The 23,542-nt window shown below is 40.7% G+C and overlaps 1 protein-coding gene across 2 annotated transcripts; it reads right to left on the minus strand.

Moving 5' to 3' along the window:
* Positions 1-593: 593 nt before the first annotated feature.
* Positions 594-22,440, minus strand: mbtps1 (membrane-bound transcription factor peptidase, site 1). Of its 2 annotated transcripts, none has more exons than XM_072695487.1 (23): positions 22,341-22,440; positions 20,042-20,583; positions 16,931-17,188; positions 13,598-13,816; positions 13,253-13,363; positions 13,010-13,119; positions 11,409-11,525; positions 10,911-10,978; positions 9,538-9,640; positions 8,516-8,667; positions 7,348-7,509; positions 6,890-7,034; positions 6,328-6,516; positions 5,901-6,073; positions 5,639-5,754; positions 5,121-5,277; positions 4,731-4,855; positions 3,515-3,592; positions 3,234-3,374; positions 2,975-3,106; positions 1,829-1,955; positions 1,611-1,741; positions 594-1,371 (listed from the first exon to the last, which is right to left on the minus strand). In XM_072695487.1, the coding sequence occupies exons 2-23, from the start codon at positions 20,265-20,267 to the stop codon at positions 1,154-1,156; spliced, it is 3,258 nt and encodes a 1,085-aa protein (XP_072551588.1). In that variant the 5' UTR covers positions 20,268-20,583; positions 22,341-22,440; the 3' UTR covers positions 594-1,153. The 2 variants fall into 2 exon arrangements, with proteins under 2 accessions (XP_072551588.1, XP_072551587.1); XM_072695486.1 differs by having other exon boundaries at positions 22,266-22,440.
* Between the last annotated feature and the right edge of the window lie 1,102 nt (positions 22,441-23,542).

Genomic DNA, 23,542 nt, shown 5'->3' on the forward strand with positions numbered 1-23,542 from the left:
TAACCACTCTAAAGCTAATTACTTGCCATAACCATGCTCTCTCTGACATTATGCTATTTGGTTGTACAACATTTGCAAAGGGTTTACTGGCCATGAAGGTCTTAAAATAAAAAAATAAAAAAAATTTAGTTTGCTAGCAGTGGGATGATAGAGATTTGTGCATAATTCAAAATGCTATGCTAGGTAACATTATCAAGGCAAATATAGCTAGGTAGCCACAACTGGTGATTGCATGCCCTTTGCCAGCCTCCTACAACAGGCTTGACCAACATCACTATGTTGGGATGCTGTACAAGGTGCATTTGTTTTTTCTGTCTTTTGGTCCGGCAGCCGAGTGTCGTTACCTTGGTTAAATATCAACCGTTGTTCTCCAAAATTAAGCCCACTGGCTTTAATGGAACACTGAATTTCCTTCGCTGTATCGCAATGAAGTAGTAATAGGGTTTCAAATGTACAATTCGCTTCAGCTAATCCAAGTTAAGCTTCAAAACAGCTTGTTTATATTTTGTAGTTGTTTGTATTTAAAACATAAAACCACAAATGTTGTAAATAGACCTCAAGGACAAACATAAAATACAAAAGGATACTAGCGCTTCGGTGCAATAAAAAGGCAGAGACAAGCGTGCTGCTTTATTACGGATGAGATATATTTTAACATATTGCTGATGCTACCCCACCAACAAGGTGAAAATCACGATGCTATTTACAAAATTATAAACATTAGCCCATTTTATAAAAACAAAAACAGGACACAAAAAGACCAATTGACTTAAATCCCAAAATTCGACCGAAAAATACAAAAACTGAGAGGTGTGGAAATGTTCAAAAAGGTAGATCTTCATAACACTGCCTTTTTTGTGTAGTTATTTTTTTTTTCATGGTTCTCCAGTTTGACATACAAAGCATGGGTCGAATCATCAAATGAGCTTCATTAATAAATTAAAAAGGTCCATGATTTTGGTCATTAGAACGAAAGGCTCTTTTGGAGAAAGGAACATTGGTGTCCATAGGCAAACCCCATAACTAGGGGTCTGGGCGGCAGTTTCAGGTTCATAAGAGAGCGTGTCAGTGGCAATTCAGTCTCCAACAAATGGCACACACAAACATGCCATGTCAAAGTCCTGGCATGTTAAGGTTTTGGTGTGAGGCAGTATCACACAGTTGGGGTTTTGCCTGTGTGTATGGTCTGCTGTTGCTGCTGCTGCTGCTGGAGGCAGAGGGGCCGCTTGATGCGAGGTTTTCTGCGCTTGGGCTTGCTCCTTGACTTAGTCAGCTGCACCACAAAGAAGGACAGCACAACCATAGCACCCAAGAAGGCAAACACGGGGATGGTCTGACCCACCTCCTGATTATAGCGACCTGGCATTATACCTGAGGAGACACAAAAAAAAGGAACAAAACATGTAAAACATTAATTTTGGAAATATTTGACTTGTCCTGTACTGGAACAATAAAAAGTTCAAAAACACTAAAATCTTGTTACATTCAACAGCATTCCTCCTTTTGCTGTAAAAGTACCACTTCAGAAATATAAGGTTGCCATGTGACAAATTGCACAAACATCAGGCCTAACAAAGTCTAAATCACTGACAGAAGTAAACCCAGCTCACCTCCAGGAATGTCCCAGGCTCCACTCTCCCCTGGGGACAGGGGTCTCACCTGGGGCCGGTACGCCCTGACGTTGGGCAGCGCCACCTTGTCCATGTCCACAGACAGCAACTTCTGATGCTTCCAAAGGTTACTGCAAAGAGAACAATTGCATCAGTCATGTCCTGCCCTGTCTGTCAGGCCCTGCTGTTATAGCAGTATGGGTGGCATAGGCACTGACCTGGGAGCTGTCTCATTAAGCGGTTGAGGTTTGGCCCAGGACAGGTGAGGGCAGGCAGGAAGAGGGCGAGGCTTTGGGTCGCCCAGGTGGGCCTCTAACACTTTGGAGTAGCGGTAGAGGTGGTTTCCTGCAAAAATAAAAAGTTGCAGTCCAACTCTCTAAAGTCTTTTTACCTTTATACATGTGAGGTTCATAATACCTACAAAAATGCATAGTTATTAACTGAATAATAAGAGAAACAACTGAACAATGGGGTTCAAGGGGTTAAAAAAAAAAGAAGTAAATTACGTCTTGAGAATCAGGATTCTATCTGGATTAGAATATTGTTATTACAAGATTCTGTTGAACATGATCTCAAATGTTTTATAAAAATGAGAAAAGCTCAATAAATATTTCACCCTAATAACTTATAAAAGCATGGTTGCTTTCATTATTTTATGTGAACTGTTCTCATTATTACAATTAGTATTATCATCAAGCATGGTCGCATACACAGATCGGCCACATATTAATACCACTGTCCATTTTATAATCTCCAATTACCATGAAGGAGCACTTTCTAGTTCTATAATTGCAGATTACTCTGCATACGTTATTAATCTCATTTCACCTTGCTCTTCAATGATCAGAGTCCCAGTTTGTAGGAGTCCCACCTTGTAGTGCCCACAGGGCGCCATTAGCCGGATTTTTAAGGTTGCTGCACTATTCAGTCCAGCAGTGATGCTGAGGTGTTTAAAAGCTCCAGCAGCACTGCTGTGTTTGATCCAATGAGATCAGCGCAACACATGCTAACAACCACCATGTCAGTGTCACTGCAGTGACAAGAATGATCAACCACCCAAACCATACCTACTACAAAGTAATGAATAACCTGCATGAGTCAGCAAGCATGAGCTATTTAGCAGAAGAAGTGGCATCTGACTGGAAACACACAAATGTGGTCTGGATGGGACTAAAATGATCGAACTATCTTTGAGTTCAGATACAAACTGCATGAATTGCCCTGGTGTTAAGGGACTGTAGATCTTATGATCTTGCATACAGTCACTGGGTAAAATATTTGATATTAATATTTAAAATGTAATATTTAGCAAAACTATATATTTCACTCAATGCAGAAACTATCTTAAAAGTTTGAAGCCTTACCCTCCAGCCTCTCTGGTAAGGGCTTGTCAGTGCCTGTAGGAGGAGTCACTTTATTCTGTGAGTGGAGAAGGCTGGGCGGAGTCACGCCATAGGACGTGTACTGCAACAGGGCATCTAACAGCCAGAAACAGTCTAAAGATGCAGGCACAGACACACAGACAGACACACAGAGAGAAATTAATGAGTGTAAACTGACACCAAATCAAGTAGAGCACCACTGTCCTGTATGGAGTTTTAGATCCTAAATCAAAGACTATACCTTTCTGCCTGTGACTGTCATCTATGCAGTTGGAATCTCCATACAGTGCAATGCGTCCTCCACCTTCTGAGGGTGTCTGGTAAAGTCCCAACACAGGAACACTCTCCACCACTGCAGTCTCTTGCTTCAAGACCTCTAGTCCTAGGAATTCAAGTCATGGGCAGAAACATGGTTAGGGTTGTCTGTGTGTGTGTGTTCGTTACTAAAAAAAGAGACATGTCTAATGACTGGTATCCATGGAAACAGTAGTGAGGTGTGCAGTAGGAGAGAGTGTCGGTTACCTTGATCTTTTAGGGTTTGTGCGATAACAACCCCGTCCTCCGGAAAGCGTGCAATACTACAGCCTGAGGCATAGTACACTAACGAGAGGGAGAGGTGGAACGTTATGTTAAAATGCATAAACAACACTGCTGGAACTGTACACATTTTTCACACACACTGTCTCCCAAAAATTTAAGTATAATTATCTCAGATTTTTTTTAGGTTGCTTAACAGGCAGTGGTTTTTATTCCAGTGACAATGTATTTTAATGAACACAAATTAGGGCTTTATTAAATTCACAGTTCAATAAGGTCTTTGTAATTTAAAAAAAAGCCTTAATTTGAGCTTTATTCACAAAAGACCTTTACTATGCACTAAGCTTTATTTATTATGACCTTCATTAGTGTGTAATTAGTGGTCTGTTATGTGAAAATCACTTATAATTGCATTCTTAATTGTAATGATGCAAAATAAACACCTTACCACCCTGTTATGCAAATTATTGAGCATGAATTTTTCCTTAATTTACATGTAATTAGTGTGTAATTGGCAGCACTTGAGACAGTGGTGGTTCAGTAGCTAGTGCACCGGGCTACTGGTGACAAGGTTGTGGGTTTGATACCTGGGCTCACCTAGCTGTCACTGTTTCGCACTTGAGCAAGGCCCTTAACCAGCGATGGCTGTCTACCACTCTGGGTATGTGTGCTCACTATATCACTGTGTATGTGTGCGTTCACCACACAGAAGGATTAAATGTGGAGGCCAAATTCCATGTGTGCCCAACACAAGTAGTGAATGTGGTGGTCTTGTGCTTAAGTAAGAGTCAAATTTAGTATCTGTTCATGGTTCTTTGGTTACAAAACTCACCGGCACAAAACAAACAAACAAAAAAACACCGGTCCAGCTTGCATAAAAGACATTTCAGGCGCTATAGGTAATATACCTCACTAATTACAAACTACAAAAGGATTGAGAATAATTTGCATACCAGGATCTTCATAAATTAACTTCATTATTAAACTTACAATTGTTACTAATAACAATTAGTGATTTTCAAATACCAGGCCTCAAAACAAGCAATAAAACATAACAAATAACAACAAATATGAAATAATAATTTAGAAATTGAGCAAGACCAAGAGCTAAATAAGTCCCTAAATTTGTGTTCCCTGAAACAAAGTGTTCAAGGTTTCTTATAAAAGACATTCTGAGAAAGTGTGTTGAGTGAAACCTTACTGTCATGGTCTGCCATTGTGAAGTCTCCCTCATATAGCCCATCGCTAAAGGCCATTCCCCACACAGAGATGAGATCATTCAGAGCTGGTATATTGGCGCCCCCTGTGTCCGGCATCCACCATTGCCTATAAATGCAAGTACACTGTTATAGCTCAGGCTTCAAGTGTTTTCACAAATTCCTTTCTGCGAAGCACCAAGAGAGTATTTATTTGGTGCAATTAAGAGCATTTTTAAAAAAAATATTAAAGCTTATTGAAACATTTGTCTGACTTATTCTCTAGGAACAGTGCAGAACGTTACTGAGGAGTGTCCCTTCTTAAACGCAGGACTAGCAATGAACTGATCTGTGCCTCTTTATGCTGAGAGAATGACATAGATAAGCAGTGATACCTGGTGTTTTCATCGTAGAACTTGACCTTCCTCATGACTGAAGTGTTGTACCAATCGCTGAAGATGATGAGTGACAGGCCATTATCTATGTCCCTGCGCAGCTTAGTGATCTCCTCTGGGAAATACTCCTCCTCACTGTCCACCATCAACAGAGTCCCTGCATTTAAAACACATTTAGGACATCTTAATCAGACAGTTAAAAAGTATTACACTAAGAGAGAAAAATACACAAAACAATAACAGAATAAAGATTAATAAGTTTAAAAAGTACAACAAGTAATAAAGAGCTGTTAGAAAAAAATGTAATCAGAAATCTGTACTTGTACAGGTATAAATACTGTATATTCATATGCGGCCTACGTCGACATCTATGTACAAACTATTATGTACAGATACGATGATATAAACATTTACAGAGAATTAACATCTGTACAGCTGTGCAAATAATCATTACAAATGTTATGCAGGTTATGCATGTTATGTATTAGTACTGTGTTGCAGTTAATCCTAACACTTACCATACTGACTGGCATCAAAACATGTGATGGGTGAGCCAAGAACTTCAACGAAGTAGCCCATACTTCTGAGGTGCTGGTACATGTCTCTGAAGTTGGTATGGATATGATCTCCATTCCTTTAGAAGCAAGTGTATATGAATAAAAGTCATCAATAAATAAGCAAGTAACACACACACACACACAATTTTACAAAATATTGCCCTCTGTTGTAAATTTACTATTTACAATGATAATGGTTAAACGTATGGAAGCATAAACCTACCAGTCGAGTGGGTCGTTCTTCATCCGCAGGTTATCTCGGGGGAAGTAGCCAGGTGGATAGCGTAGATTGTGGTACTGGTCCCATAACACCCGCTTACTTCGAGGAGGAGTGGGCACAATCTTCACTTTCACTGGGAGCTTCACTGTTGAAGTCATTTCCCTTCCAACTGAGGACTACATAAATTCAAAAACACAGTGAACAGTCAACACTACTGTTGTACTGCTTTGAGTATTTAAAAAAAAAATCTTAAACAGTACCAACAAATGTATTTTACCCACTTTCCAAGTACACAATAATATCTCTCACACAATAACATTGACCATTTCTCTAACCACAAGTAATCTTAACATTGCATGGCTATCCTGCAGGTTTTAGAACAGCTGCTCTCCATTAGGAACACTGGAGGCATTAGTGGCAAATTACTCACGTCATTCTCTGCAGGTGAGGCCACAGTGAGCATCACATGACCCTGAGCAATTCCCTCCCAGGATGCTGCTTTTTTGGCCACAGAGATGGAAACGGCTAGGTAGCCAGCCCATGGCCACAACACTGGTGAGTAGGACACTGCCACGTCTATATGATCCCCATTCTGGGGCAGGTAGGGCTGCCAGATCGGCTAATGAGGGAAGACAGGTATAGTTCATTAGTCAGGGAAACTTTTGTTGAGCTTTAAAGCAACATTATGCAAAAATTGACATTTCTCACTCCTGAGCTCCCCCTAAAATCTTTTCTACAAAATGCTACATAATGCTGCTTTAAAATGAAAGACGATGCAACACAATAGTTAAAAAAATCCATATATGAATGTGCTTAATAGCTTATATTCAATGCTCAAATGATCTTTAAATGTTTTCAATAATATATACATAACCAATTTTGTGGCTTGAATGAAATGGTTTTAATATGATGTTGGTATAATGCCATACCACAGTTTTCAAACAATAGAAAGATGTACAAATGTTGAGAATTAATAATAAAAATGTTTTTACCTTGTCCACAATCCTGCCAGTCACACCCATGCCATTCAGGATGGTGACATTAACTATGGTTGGCATGCCACCATAGTAGATGGGCTGGGAGCAGTAGGGCCACATGTAGGGGCACTCCGTCAGGTCAATGTAGCTGGGACTGAGACTGTTGTAAAAAGCCATTACATACAGGGTTAGACGGAGAGACAGCAGAGGGCACTGTAAGGGATGAGTAGATACAGATCTTCTGCTTCATTGAGTTGGAATATGAGTCTAATGAGCTGGGTTCAACCTGGAATACTGAGTGCACTGACATGATTAAAAAGCATGCCGGAATAGTGATTTAGACTCTATAAGTGAACACTAATGGGTTGGATAGCGTGCATGAATAACAAATAGCGTTGCTATGCTACCTAAACAGAACGCAGGGAGGAGAAACAGTGTGCTTCAGTGAAAAAGAGTGTCTGCGCATAACTTACCTGGCTTGGGGGCGGTAGCTGTTGAGGATCTGATAGGCTCTGAGCAGGTCCAGTTTGCCATGGCCCTGCTCGAACATGTTGACTCCAGGCAGCCTGCGTGCTGATGCGATCAGGGCCTGCTTCATACTGGCTGGATTTACCAGCTCTCTGTTCAACACCGTACTGAAAAAGACAGAAAAAGAGAGATAAACAAATGAAAAACTAATGGAACGTGATTAGATGTTCTCCTTAAAAACCGAAGAGATCAGCTCTATATAAGCTAAAATCATTTGAGTGGGGGCAATAATGTTTTAAAATTGAGCTTCAGCTTGAAGCAAGGGTTCTGACATACGGACAGGGCATGGGTTAAGCACCTCAGAGAACCAAGAAATGAGATTAAGAAACAAAATGGCGGTGTGGGGTGAAAAGCCATCAAACGACTGCAGCCATATTTCATTTCAAGGTGCGACCTACATAGAAAAACGGCAGAGCGTGCAGGAGACCATGCCAGCCCTTTTCCCAAGGCATAAGAGATTGATTCTGTTAATTCACTCTGTCCTTGTTCTTTTTGACTTCAGTGACGCGAAGGAAATCTATCAACAATGGGGGCACCATGTGCTTAGAGACAAACCACCTGCATCCGTCCTGAACACTTCTGGTCATTTTATCAGGAGACTGACAAAGCCCTGTTCAGAAACGGTGTCTTATCATCACAAATTAAAATCACACTAACTGCCCAGTTCTGTTAAGTCAGCTAACAGACACTGAGACACTCAACTAGAATGAACACTGAGCATTAGATTCTTTAGAATTGAACTTCTGAGTTAAATATGAAATCTCAAAAACCTTAAGAACTGAGAATTTCACAGAGATAATTGCCTTTCATACTACATGTGTAGTCTGGCCCTGAGCACTTGAGTGGTTATCTCCAGACAGTGACTGCAACGCAGTCTGGCTTTAAGGCCAGTACAGAAAGCAGCACAGGGGAAGAGTGGGCTAGAACAGCCATAACAGCCCTCCTCTTCAAGCCTCATTTCCTCCCTTCAGCATCAAATTTCACCACCCTACCATTTGCTATCTCTGTTCTTTCCAAAGCTGAATGTCTGAAAGCAAATGCTTTGAAAACAGCTTGTGGATCAAAAGAGAAAGGCTAAGAGAGAAGGCTTTTATTTGCGTTGGCGTGTTCTACCTGGCAAGCAATGTGACAGCGCCAGCCACCACGGGGGAGGCCACGCTGGTGCCGGACAGAGAGCGGCAGCCTTCTTTCATCCCAGAGCCGCGTACACCAGAGCCATATGTCACAATATCAGGCTTCACCCTGCCGTAGCCACCCGGTAGCTCCTAAAAGAGAGGGCGAGAGAATGAGAGACATGAACTATCCATTCTAACAGTAACAAGAGCACAATATACTTTTTATAAACTAGGGCCACATGATTTGGGGGCAGAGAACAAGACGGAATAGTGAAATGGAGAAATAAATAACATTTTGGAAATAATTTGATTTATGCAAGAATATTACAAAACTTCAACATACAGTACTGTGCAAAGGTTTTAGGCAAAACGTTAGAGAGAGAAAAGCACCTTGTCTAGGCAGTACATTTTTATTTGTACAGTAAAACGCCATTATTAGAATAAATATTCATACAATGAGTGGTTTTACCTCAGTGCTCATTAAACATTTCCAATGCTATCCTCATGGCAGTCTAGAACCATTTAAAATCAGTGCTTAAGGTGAGCTGTTGAAGGAATTGAATATATCCATGTGCTGGCTTGGGGGCGTCCAGGAGAAATCTAGAACCATGCTTCAGTTCTTAAACTAGCTCACAAGACACTTAAAGTACTTAAAATAAAGCTTAGGTGCCTAAACCCTCCACATTTGTTGTTTCAGGGAATTAATATTAAAACATGACCACAGTTGAGATGACATGCTGTTTTTCCCTCAAGTAGGTTTCTATTCATGCTTTCATGAACAACTGAAGTCTCTTAAGAGTAGAAGACTTAAAAAGTGTAAGCAAATCTCCGACTACAATCTTTGCACCCTTGGCTGAGGTGAACAGGCTGAAACAGTGGCTCTCCAGTTCAGAAACTAAGCAGGATATGTCTGCCCTTTCTAGGTCATCTCAAAATCTGCAAGCATGTACTGACATGGCCCTACACACGCCTTTAGCAGACAGCTGGAGTTTAATGAGGTTGCTATGAAACAGGACGTACCCATGTTGTCATTCCCCGGGAGGAGAACCTGGCTATGTTGTCCTCAAAATCAATCCCTCCAACCCCAATCACATCCATCTGATCAGCTGGGTTGTTCAGAGTGCTGTAATATACACACACAAATATACACACACTTAAAAGTCGCACCAGGTGTCACTGCTACAGAAACAGATATACAGTGCTGTCCATAATGTTTTGGATATTTCTGTTGATTAAAATTTTTTTCAAACCAATTCAAATCAAACCATTCAGATGTGATTAAAGTACACAATCCAGATTTTAATTTAAGGGTAATGCACACATTTTTAACCATGTTGAAATTACAACACTTTCTTCCTTAGTTTCCCCAGTATCTTCTCTGGTGATGCTCTGCCAAGATTCTAATGCAGCCATCTTCAGTTGTTGCTTGTCTTCAGATCTTGCTTTGGAGGAATGTACTGAACTTTAGCAGATAAGATGTTCCTATGCATCTTAGAACTCACTGTGCTACCGCTTTGAGCAGTTACACTGTTAATGAAGTTTAGTGCACCAGTAGCTGTAAAAGCCAAACATGCCCAAGCCATGACACCCTCACCGCCAGGGTGTTCACAGATTAGGTGGTATGCTTTGGATTTTGCGGCAGTGGAAGTTTCTTTGTGTGTCCACACTTTGCTCTTGCCATCACTCTGATACAGGTTCATCTTGGTCTAGTCTGTCCACAAGACCTTTTCTCAGAATTCTGCAGCTCTTTTGAGTGCTTTTAATCTGTTTAGTGGTTTGCATCTTGTAGGGTGCCGTCTGTACTTCTGTTCACGAGGTATTCTGCAGATAGTAGTCTCAGACAAATAAACCTGCCTCTTAAAAGCTCTTTCTGATCCTTTTGACAATCAAGGAGTTTTCTCTTACCATAGTGAAGATTCCTTGGCCTAACAGTTGCGATTAACTCACCAATGCATCCTTTCTTCTTAAAGATATTCCACACAGTTGTGTTTTTGGTGATCCCAAGTATTGACTGATGTCTCTAATAGTTTATTCTTGTTTATCAAGGTATCTAATGTCTGCAATAACGAAGCAATGGAACACACCTGAGTAACCCAACGCCTGTAAAGCCAAATGACCTGAAATGAGGGTGATTGTGTTTATATATACTAATAATTATATATTTTTAAAAAAAGTTATCATTTCAACATTGTAAAACATAAATGTATGCAAATACCCATAAATTAAAGCCCGGAACGTGTACTTCAGTCACATCCGATTGGTTTGCTGTGAAATTGAAAACTGCAAAGGGGCAAATCAAGGAGAAATGTGTCTTAATCCTAAACATTAAGGAGGGCCCCGTAGCTAAGATTTAGGCAGTCCATGTTTATCATTGCTCTTGTTAAGCCACTTACCCATAGAGAGGGCCATCATTTCCAATGGCAGACACCATGATCACCCTGTTTGCTGTAAGCTCCCAAACCTGCAGCAAAGCCAGAATAGCGTTAGGACTCATTTGTTGCTTAATACAGTGGTAAACCATGTCTAGGAACCATGTCCAGTTCATTTAATTCTCATTGGCCTTCAATGTGCTACTCTGTTTTGACTGAGCTTTTGCTTTGGAGGCATTCTTGTCTAACAATTTTTTCCTTCTGTAAGTACTGATGCTGAGCTAGGCTGTGAAGGTTATTTGCCATCATGTATGATATACTATCATTTATGCTTAGTCTTTTCCAGGAAACTGCACCGATTCAACTTTACACTGGGATTTCGAGATATTGTGCCGAGACCAAACCGAAAAAAAAAACAAAAACATTTAAGCACAAACATGCAAGTGACCGAGACCAGTATCTTGAACACATCACACGTCTAACTTCTATAAAGGCTGCACTAGTAAGGGATTATTGATGTACCTTATCCACAAACGGATGGTCCATGAAGTCTGGCCCTCCAATGCTGAGATTCAAGACATCAATTTTCTTCAGGATGGCATAGTTAAAAGCATCCAGGAACCAGGAGGTGTAGGACACCTGAGAGAAATGTTCAGTCAGTCTGATGTATGAGCTTGTGTTTGATTCAGATTTATACCCATCTCCTTTTTGGCATCCGCTGAGGAAGCCTTTCAGATTGGTTATAATGAGGTTATGATCTAGTTCCCTACAGTGTATTATGGGCCAGGAGGAAGCTGGGCCTATTTCACCAATATGCAGGGCTAGCAAGGAAAAAAATGAATAAATAAATAGTGTACTTCAACATATTCTCTTCTTATGCATATGTATAGCAATTCTACTTGCATTTATTTCAATTTCAAACTTGAAATTGACTCCAAACCTCCGCCTTCCCTCTCAATATATTTGTTTAGCATACAGAATACTAAACACACTGACCAAGCACTTTACAAGGAACACTAATTTTGGGTAATGCCTCCTTTTCCCGGAAAACAGCTTCAATTCTTCTGGGCATGGGGCCCACAAGATGTTGGAACCCTGATGGCCCATGTTAACTTGATTGTATTCAAAAGAATCTGTACATTTTTCAAAAGCACTTTCATTTTACTTTCCCATTATACCACATCCCAAAGGTGTTTTTATTGGATTCAGATCTGGTAACTGGTAAGCCACTGAAGAACACCTAAGCTCTTTGTCATGTTTATGAAATAACTTTGAGACAACTTTTGTGTCGTGATATGGCGCATCATCGTACAGGCCATTTGAAGATGGATAAATTGTGGCTATAAAGGGATGCACATCGTATATAACACCACTCAAATTGGCAGTAGCATTCAAGCAATGATTGCTTGCTGTTTAAGTGGGCCAAAGTATGCCCAGAAAACCTTCCCAACACCATCATACAGCCTCCAGCCTACACTGTTGCCACGAGGCAGGTCAATAGATTCTAGCTGTTGCCACCAAAGTCTGACCCCACAATATTTGCCCCACAAGATTCTTTACACCAGGATACATATTTCCATTTTATGAATCCAATGCTGCAACACAATGGACATATTGGATTTGGATAAAAGTATGAATTAGTACAGGTAAAGTGCTTGGTGAATATGTATTCCATTTATGTAGCTTCATTGAAAATTACTGGTCAGCATAAAAAAACCTGATAAAGAACCATATAAACATTAGCTGATAATAGAGTAAGCACCAGATGATATAATTTTTCAACCTAAATTGAGGCAACACACTGATCAGTGTATATGTTGACAAATTAGTACACAAATATTATGCAACACATTAGGTTTCAGCAGTAAGTACTAGGGATGCACCAATATGCGACTTGTGGGCCAGAGCAGTGTCTGAAAACTTTACAAAATGTAATAAAATCGAGAGTTGATTGACCTAGATTAGCATTACAGATAAACATAGCCTTTAACTGACATTAACGCTGACATTAATTTTACTTTCAAATGTTTAAAAGAAACTATGATACCAACTTGATTCTAATGTTCATTTGTGTGCATCCTTAGTAAATAAATATATTTCATATATCTAGTGCACGTGTGTACCTGATTATTTGTGAACACTCTGAAGATGTGCAGCTCAGAGTCTGGAGCAAAGCCTTGGCACTCCCTCATGCTTGCTATGACCCCAGCCACAAACGTACCATGGCCCAGGCCTATACAGAAAAAGTAATTACATGAAAAAGCGCAAACTCAACCTCTGCTTTGTGTAATACTTTCACACATTTTAAAGCAATGGAACACAAACAAAACCCGGCATTACAATGTCTCCATCTTTTGGAATTTTACCATCATCCAGTGTCTTCTCATTGGTCCAGTTGGTCCGCTCTTTAACATTTTTAAAGTGTGGGTGCTTCTCACTTAGTCCAGTGTCAAAAACAGCCACCTTTACTCCTGAACCTGTAGAGAAGTCAGAAAGTATTATAACTAAATGCCTGTATATCATCACCATCACACAAAAAACACCTTTACAAGATTATCAGAAACGTAATATAGCGTAAAATATGCAACCTCATGTTGCTATGCACACTAGACCTTGCGAGCCTACTAGCTGTAGAAAGGGATGTCCTAATTGATACAAATATGCACCTTGATTGCTTTGCATCTAAGTGAAGTTAACGAGTCCCAACTTACCAGTGTGGCCCATCTGCCAAAGCACATCAGCCTGTAGAATCTGCGCTACATGGCGGGGGATGGCTCTGAGCAGGCGGCGGCTGGAATGGCGGCCAGTGGCATGCCAGAAGCCTGAACTCAAAGAGAGACTGGTCCTCCTCAGCGGCCGAGACGACTGCCATGACTGCCACTTCTGCACCCAGCGCGTGTCATTACAGGAGGAGCTGGTTTCACCTCCCGCTAAATAGGGCAAAAGGGAGATTCAGATAAAAAAATAAAAAAAAATAAAAAAAGAATAAAAGAATTATAGTTCATACAAACTATTCTTGACAAACAGACCACCAAAAGGTTTCATGCCTGCAACATTAGCTTGATTAAAAGGCCCGCCTCCATCTACCTAAACACAATCAATCAAACTCTGCATTTAAAATCCAATTTACTATTCACACACACCTTCCCCCCTCCATTACCCAGAGCTCTGCGACATCATCCCAAAAGAAAGGCATGGCAGAACAACAAATCACCTCTCATTACAATCAGCGCTAAAAGGTTAAACACCGAATTGAATAGGGATGATTGGAGAAAGGCTTGTTCAATGATAAACAAGGCAGATTTACCAACCCAGGCGTTTGTTGTACCGCCGCAATCAAAGCATGCCACTATAATCATCTCCCTAACAATAAATGCAAACCCATGGCAAATTAGCATTCTCCCTGCCAGCTTCGCTAAGCACAGGCAATGTAAATGATTGGCTAATAGATGCGTGAGTAGCTGCTGCTCTCAACTCTCTGTCTAAGTAGCTCCTAGTGGCACTATAGAACAAGGAGACAATAGCAATCCAACCTTGAGGCATAAGTTGATGTTTATGCAAAAGCGGGCATGCAGAGAGGGAAAGAGCTCTTTTCACACCACATTTTAATCCAGTATAGAGTGGGAGAGTGGGCATCAAGTGAGACCAAATTGCCATGCTGATCATCTCGAGCGGCACCAACAAGACTGGCAGCCTCTCTACATGAGCACTGCACACTGATTTTAAGAGGACGTGCCCTGAGGAGAGCCCTCCATAAACTATAATTGTATTAAAATTGAGTCTCCCACGCTCGCTCTTGCCCTGCTGCAGTTTAATGATAATTACTGCTCCTCCTGTGTCCATCAGACGCCGACCAGAGGACCGGCTGAAGGCCACTTAATTGTTTCTGTAGCACGTTCCTACTGAAGCGGCATGACTAGCTGCTATTAACCAGAGTACAGCAAGGTCTGCGCACTTTGATAAAGGGGGGGTCCGAGCACACTGCAGACTGATAGATTACGGCATAAGAAAAGAAACAGAGGTTACTAGGTAGAACTTCTCTAAGATCCCTCAGTACACTGACATTCTAAGGCCTGGTCCACATTAACACAGCATTTTTAGCCACTGAAAACAGAGGGTTTTGAAAGGGTTTCTCTAGGGTGAAGAATTTTGTTTTTTAAAATGTGCAAAATGTAGCTTAAAAAATATGCTGACATTACAATGAACTTGCACAAGGCCATTACCAACTATCAACAAAGATTACTTTTTAGTTTATTGTTTACGCTGTTAGAGAACATCCAAGGCCCCTTTTGGATGAGAACTCTAAATTTTTTACATCTCTGCCTGATCAGGTGAATGTGGGCATCATTACCCTATGGTAAATTTGAAAGCTTTTTTCCTGCTACATGTTGAACATCAAGTTTTGGAAGCCTGTTTTTGAAATCCTTTGATGTTGTTGTTAGAAAATGTGTTTCATCTTTGCACTGCATTTAGCGCATTTAGACATTACCCCAACTTTCTTTCCCCCTCGCAGGAAAAACAAAAAAAGCTTTTAAATTTACCATGGGGTGGGGGGGGATGAGGGGAGTTGATGCAGCGGTCTCCGAATTGCACACATTCTCCTTATGTGTTTCTTTGTTGAGTCAGACAAAACTCTGTATTTGTGTCCCCTGGACTACAAGAATCATGTGAACACTTTAGGGACAATTTCACCTTCTCGTGTGGAGAGAGAAATTATTTTAAAAATGCTGCTGCACACAGCATAGGATACACAACCAAGCTGCTATGTGAATAAAGGAGATATAGAAAGTGGTGCGTGAGAAAGTGAAATGAGATCAGCAAAAGGGATTATGCTAGTGTGGCTACAAATGTTGATTGTGTATGAGCCATCACAGTGCTTCACTGTAAACCAATCAGAGCCGAACAGAGCAGAGCCTGTTAAAATATTCATGAGTCAGCATAAAGGAAATCTGTGGTTCTTTTCAATGTCAAATCATAGCTGTAACTGGATGTATAAACATGCATCTGGGAATTTGCGCTCAAACCAAAGTAACATGCATGTATATAGACATCAAAGAACGCTTTAATAATTTAAACTTGTATGCCCCCCCCGCCCCCTATTTTACTAAATCCCATTTTTTTCTATTCTGCCTAATAAATGAGCACATCATTTATCTGATAACATTATCTTACATTAATTCTTCCATTTGCAAATCTTCAGACTAATTCTTCACTGTACAGCAATGCATTTTGTCCACCCCTACTTCAAATCCTGGTTTGAACGTGGGTGTGAAGGCTGTTGAGTTGATTTGTAGGTGGGAACTGGTGGATGGGTAAACAGTTTAAGAACTCCAAAGCCTCTTTACAGTGGCTGCAGTCTGACATGTTAGTGTGACTTCAGCCTGGGTGTGGGGAGGAACGCATGTAGGGCAGAGACACAGCATTCTTTCACTGCTGACTCTTGGGGGCTATTTCCTCTCTAGCTCAAGCCACACATAAACCGTCAATGTTCTGTGTTCCGCCCCCTGCTGCTCTCCCTGGGGTGGAACAGTGGGTTCTACTTCACCTACTCTGAGCCATTAACAGCTGCTGCCTTCCGTTCAAATTAACAACAGAGAAACAAAAGTGTTTACTTTGCATATGTGTTTTGTGCGAGTGGGTGTGTGTTTGTGGCCCGTAAACTAAAGGTATTGGTAGGATTTGCCCACAGAAACTCAAGTTAACAGTTTGAATATAACAAAATGATCAAACTCAAAGATTTAGTAAGTAGATTTGCCATGAGAAGGTAACATGATTGATTAAGTTCATTAAGTATCCTCATCAAGGATATGCTTAATGTAGTTTGTAAACAGTCACTATGTTGGCCCAGTTGGCTTCCAACTTTTCTAAAAGAAAGGTTACTTTTGAAGTTTTGAAGACGAGGTTCAGACTGGGCCCATTGTAATAATGCTGTGCAGACCACTGCACGACAGGCTAGCCTTCAGGAGAGTGTAGTGTGCAACAGGAGTGGACACAGTAAGAATTAAAGGCAATACAAAATGTTCCATATAAAAGGTTACACCCACCACTGAGCAGTTTGAGGGTGCGGAAGACCTTGCGCTGGGGTGTGACCCTCTTGATATAGGGGTGGTCCTGCAGCGTGAGTAAGCTGCTGTGAGCATCTTGCCGGATCTGCACAACCTCAAAATCGCTGGGATAGTCACTGGCTGGGTTCTCGCGCTCCATGATGCGCCAGTTCACCGCCTCGGCACTTCGCAGGGCACTGCTGATGAAGTGACTGCGGGCTTTGGCTGTAAAGTAGCCATTAAATGCTACGATGTACTCTGGAGTGGACAAGAAGGAGAGGGAGAGAAGAGGACAAATCAGATTTCTTTTATTCAACATCTTGCTGTAATTATCTAAAATACACGTTGCTGGAAACAGACAGTATAGAACATGTGAAAGAAGCAATTCTGACAATGCCAGATTATTTGATGGATGGTATAGCTAAAAATGGTTTTTTAAGCGTCTGAAGATCACAAGGACTCTTTACAACTCGATTAAACCAATGGAAGTCATGAACGCAGGCATCAAACCTTGGAAATTCGAGGTTATGAAAGAAAGGCTTTCCACAAGGGGCCAGGAAAGCAGAGATAAAATGTCAGCTCATATTTCATCCTATTCTGCACGGCACAAACAAGTCTTGCACAAAAACTGTAACAAGAGGGAGAACCCAGTTGACAAAGCAAGCGAGCTGGTATGACAGGGTGGGTTAGGAGAAACACCCATATTCCTCCCCAAACTACATTTATGTAACTCGTTATGCTGAACACCTCACAAGAGGGGTTTCTAGACTTTTCCCGTTAGCGGCGCAGGAACAGCTATGACTTCAGAAAGAAAACCTTTGTACAGAACAAGTTGGCCAGAGTATGGCAACTAAAACAGAAACACCAGGCGGCAATCTGGTCCTGCATTTGAAGAAATTTAGAATCCATTTTCTTCGATTACTATCAGAATTACATTAACATTCCTCACATTGCCCAACTCTGTCAAGCTGAAAACAATGAACAGTACATTGGGTTTTCAACAAAAATACAACAGACAAGTAGTTTCACCATTAACAAAAGAGTAACATCATAACAGGGAGTGGTCACCCATTTCTGAGACTTCAGATTAGAAAGAGTTCAAGACAGTACTGAAAATCTAAAATACTTAATATCTGAAACCAGAACTGTATTGCCAAGATAGATGTATTTTACTAGTTATCAAGTTAATAACTGTTCATTTGTAAAGAATTGTAACTTCTGACATCCTCAGTACACAGTGTAGTTTTCCACTTATTCTGTTAATACATGAGTTTGGGCACTCTTCAGTTCAGCTTTTTCACAAGCAGACTTTTTACCTCCTTAAATCATTACCATTTGTAGATCCTGCATCAAATCAGTGGTGTCACTAGCTAGATTTGGTAACGTTCAGGCTTTCAACGGAGTACAGGGATGGATTGTGCCAATGGCATATTCCTCTGCATGAATCGCCTATTCATACATGCCCTGCATGACGAGCCATTCACACAAGCCTTTTATTTTTTTATTATGGTGGTAGGGGTGTTCTGACCTATATGGCCCAGGTACAGGCTTACTTATCTGCACTGATGGTTAAGATATAGGACAACACCTGAGGGTATGTGCACTCCCCACTTGGCACTTCTCTTTTTAATTTATGGCTTTTCCATTTTGCTTTGTGGGATGTTTCACAGAATATTTTCATATATTTCAACATTTCTTATTTTAGTCAGGCAAGTTAGCCATTAGAACCAGACCTGAAATGTGCATTTAGCATTTTACTTTATTTTCCTAGGCACACTTTTTAAGTTTTTTAGGTTTTAGTACAAATTAGAAAATTGTTCAGAAACTCAGAATGACGTAATTCATGTACTGCTGATTTTATTAAACGTCAGCTTTTAAGAGTTCCATCCAGAACACAGAGAAATAAAATAAAAGTCCTTCTGTAAGCCCTTGACCTCTTACCACCATTACCCAAGTCCCATAATGCCCTGCTGCTAGTGGAGGAAGTGTGAATGAATAAAACATTGGGGTTTGGCACAAAGACTACATTCAGAGGCCAATAATCAGGTCACTATAAATACCATTTATGCCCTGGTCTGTGCGTGTGCGCGCACACATAGTCCAGGACAACATTAGGCCTTCAAATTGGCTCTAGGAACTTGTACACACTTGGCAAGAGGCCAACGAACACTCACACCATCAGCTGGAGAGGAGGTGCAGCCAATGAATGGGCAGGGCCTGAGGACCCCCCAGGCCAGTACAGTAAATTAGCAAGCTAGTTTTAACGGTTAGCACTGCGTGGGTCTTGCCCACAGGTACAAACAAAAGAACAGAACCCTTTGTTCTGATACAAATGACTACAATCACCAGGTAGCTCATTTAATTGTGCCATAAAAATATTACTCTAATCTTCAAGATAAACCCAAGCCTAATTTGTCTTATCAAATCATTTTAGAAATTGATATCAGTGTTTCCTACATTGAACAAAATGTTCTTTCAAATATCTCACAGTTACAGACAAGTGACTGCTGATAATTTGAAAGGAAAGAAAAACATTTGGAAAGCTTCACACCAACACACACTTGGCAAAGCTGTTTAGAGATAGGTCATAAAAAGCATATAGTGCCATACACTGACGCTGCCTCAGTGATCACTAAGATCATTACAAAACCAAGTGTAACAGTATTTGGACACCAAAACGCACAATATAATTTAAGAAAATGATGGCAGTCTTTACCTCTTCATCCAATGTATTCATGCAATGAAAACCTACAGTGCCTTGTTTATTTCCAGTTTAGCATTCTGCATCTAATCAAACTAATGAAGGCCTTCTGGAAATCATGAACATAAGTATGTGGCAGAAAAAAAAGAAGAAAAAAAAGATCAAGACGTATGCTCCATACTGGTGCCTCAAGAGTATGGAGAGTGTGATTGCGTGACCCCAGAATTAACCTTCTCTAAACCCAGATCAACACACACGTTCAAACAGATCCCTTAACTGTGCTGCTAATGCTAATCCCAAGACCAAATTCGTGTTTAGGCATACTACAGTTATATCATGGACCACTAAACAGACAGAGATGACTGAATAAGAGTGTCTGATGCCAAAGACAAACAGGTTGCTCTACTTACCATGTTCCACTACTTTGGAGGAGAAGTCCACCTTCAGGGTGAGCTGAGAGCAGTTGGAGCTCAAGAATCCCTCCGTGGTAGAAGAAGAGGAGGAGGAGGATGAGCCGGAAGGCCCTCGCTCTTCCTCAGAGCCAGATAGGGGGAAGCGCCCCACCAGCAGAGCCACAAACAGGAAGAGGCAGACTGGGGCCATGATGCCTGCTGTCTGGTTCAGTTCATAGCCCATCCAATTAAGTCCAAAAGTGTCAATGTCTCTTAAATCACTGCATGAACATGGCTGAACATAAGCAAAGGTGACTAAATGGTCCTCAAAACGTAGCAATAGGTCAGATAAGGAACTTGGTGAAGCCTGAATAACACATGGCTTACATTTTCATTTCTTTCGACGTTTTCTCTCCATTTTTGTGATCCAACAGAGGTGGTCAGTCACATGGCAAAAAAAGCGTGATGAGGGCCATTGTTCCACACAGAGAAAACTAAAGTACGTATGAAGGGAAGTTCATCTAATGGTCAGGTCCAAATCTGCCAGATAATTCTTTCTTCTATGGAAAGAGCAGACAAAACGACAATTACACCAAACATGTATCACTGGATTCGCTCATAGTTTTATTTTATTAAACTATCGAGATCCCATATATTAAGTTTAGCAAACAAAATGTTTATCAAGATATCAAATATCAATATAATGCAGTTGTGTCCTGAGAAAGCCCATAACATCATATTGTGCATTACACTACAACGAGTAAGCTAACACCTACATTCCCTAAATGCTACCTCTTCCATTCCAGCGCAAAGTACCACCCGCAAGAGGCAGGTTTCCTGGCAAAACAGCCACCCAGGTTTGAGGGGGGCCGACTTTCGACTTCCCCACTAACCCCAGGCTGTTCATTTACACCTTAATAAAAATAAAAAAAACAACACAAAATAAAAAAAGATCCAGATGGAGTCAGTCTACACTCTTATGCAAGGCTGTTACGGCCTACTTCACATCCTGAAATAAAAGGACAGCCCAAAATGTGCACAGCAGATGGGCCTTCAGTCCAGACCTAAGACTGAACGTCTTTATACAGCTGGTGCAGGGTCTGCAAAATGGACAAGATAATGGCGAAATGAAATCTTACAAACCAAATATTAAATAACGAAAGTTATTTAGGTGCTTTTCAGATCTGTTGGTGGTTTTGATTAAGGGGTTCCAGTTTTAGTGGCCTACAAGTTAAGGTTGAACATTTCTAAAGATGTTGGACCATGTTTGAGTTACTGAACCAAAAAGGTATAAACAATAAAAATGACTGGTATAAAAGCATGCCCATCCCACGTGAAGGTCATGGCCACTAAAAAGCAAAATGGCAAATCTTCCTTATGGAGCTATCTAGCTATTAAGCTACAGCTCAAGATGGACCAAGCCCATCAAACACACATTTGGCTTTCAGTACAAAAGTACCACAAGAAACTGGCAGTCTGAACTTGCTGTTTGTTAACATGTTGAGGGGCAACCAGACAGGACTTCCCACACAATACAAAAGAGCCAGGCTGTTGTGGCTGCAGAATCGGCCAATGAAACTGGTAGTTAGTAGCATTGTCTGCATAGACAAGACAGCACACGTCTCCTGAGTCACGTAAAAGCAGCAGTTTGCTTATTTCACATTGTAGTAATTTGCTACACACATCTGCTAAAACTCTTCAATACCTTTTTCCGAATCCATGCGTTAGCAAGGAAGCTAGCACTTGCTTGCAAGCTCACCCAGAGCAGACGGTTGGTTTATTACCTTCAAACAACATAACGAAGCTAAAACAAGCAAACTAGATTAGGTGCTAGCTTTTTCTTTTGTGGGAATTGCTTGTAAATAAGCAACAATTAAAACAATTTGGTTGAATAAGTGTAAAATAGACCACGAGAGCCAACTAGCACTAATGCAGCTAGCGTGGCTAGCTAGCACTAACCAAGGCAACTTCAGTACCACAACAAACGCTAGGTAGCTAGCGTTATTTAGGTGGCGTGCTAGTTTATACGGCTATACAGCGTGAATTATGCCATTGAATAGTTTGATTTAATGCTTGCAGCTTAAAAAAACCCAGCTAACTAAATCACACAGCCAGCTAAACCAACAGACCCACGCGAGTGAGACCATGTTGCCATTAGTGCGCTTAGAGCAGCTCAGCTGAAGTCTGAACACACGGGGCCAGTGTACCACAGCTACAGTAGCATACACGCGTTCATACTTACTCTCACATCACGACGACAACATTCTCCGCGAAATGAATGTATACACCTCACAGGAAATGGAAAGAATATAGCTACCTTCTTTGAGCTCACTACCCGCTGACAGACGCATCTACTCGCGATTTGCTGATGGATTTAGCTGTTATGCTAAACTAGCAATGCGTCTGCTTTGCTACTGTAACTTGAGAATCCAGAAAGTAACCAATCAGCAATGCGTACGCAGAGCAACACTGCGAGTGACACCCCCTTCAGCCAATGGGATTCGAGAGAGTAACGGAGGCGGAGCATATAGGCATTTCACAAAGAGCTGGGTAGTACATTAGCTACAGACTGCGGAGTCGCACATTGAAATACAAACCACCAGTAAACTCAGTACAATGCCTGTCTGACTTGCTATATTATTGCACATTTATCACAGCAGGATAAAAAATACTGCAGAAAAAAAAACAGAGCATACTGGCTCACAAATGTATTTTTTTTACAAACCACCAGTAAACTCAGTACAATGCCTGTCTGACTTGCTATATTATTGCACATTTATCACAGCAGGATAAAAAATACTGCAGAAAAAAAAACAGAACATACTGGCTCACAAATGTCTTTTTTTTTTTATAATATTACACTGAAATGAACACTTCTCACCTGGAGAGTGATATGAGTATTAGTGACATTCTGTATGACCACAAGATGGCGCGGAAGTCTGAACCAGCGAAAGCTAATGCGAACCCTTTGTATTTTATATAAAACAAAAATGCACCGTTTTATTGGGTGATTAATTGATGAAACAGACCATCGCTTACATTTAGTTCATTTAGTGCCATTAAACAAAATGAAAACAACCGTTAGGTCCCAGGTTTTTCCATGCGTTCCGTTTACTGTTACGGCGTATTTGCGCCGCCCTGCGGTCGCCAAAGGAAAATGAGTTCCGTGTTTACCCAAATTAATAAAACCCAGTTTTAATCAATCAATTCATCATAATTAAAGTCTTTTGGACTTATTGATTTTGCATGGGAATAAAAGTATTAAACCTACATAAAATAAACAATTACAAAGTACTGTTAGCTAAGACTCTAAACAGGGAAATAAATATACACAGTATTTTCATCACTTTAGACCAATCAATAAAATCACTTCTGTGTTTTTACTTGTTGAACAAGAAAAACACGCTGGAATAAAACACCCTAACAAGCAGTAAGTAGACTACCTTAATTGCAGTCATATGTGTACTGTACACTCCCCGCAACAAAATTCTTCTTATTGCATATCCCAGCTTAGAAAGC

This window comes from Salminus brasiliensis, chromosome 13 (assembly GCF_030463535.1).
Source record: "Salminus brasiliensis chromosome 13, fSalBra1.hap2, whole genome shotgun sequence".
Lineage (NCBI taxonomy): Eukaryota > Metazoa > Chordata > Actinopteri > Characiformes > Bryconidae > Salminus > Salminus brasiliensis.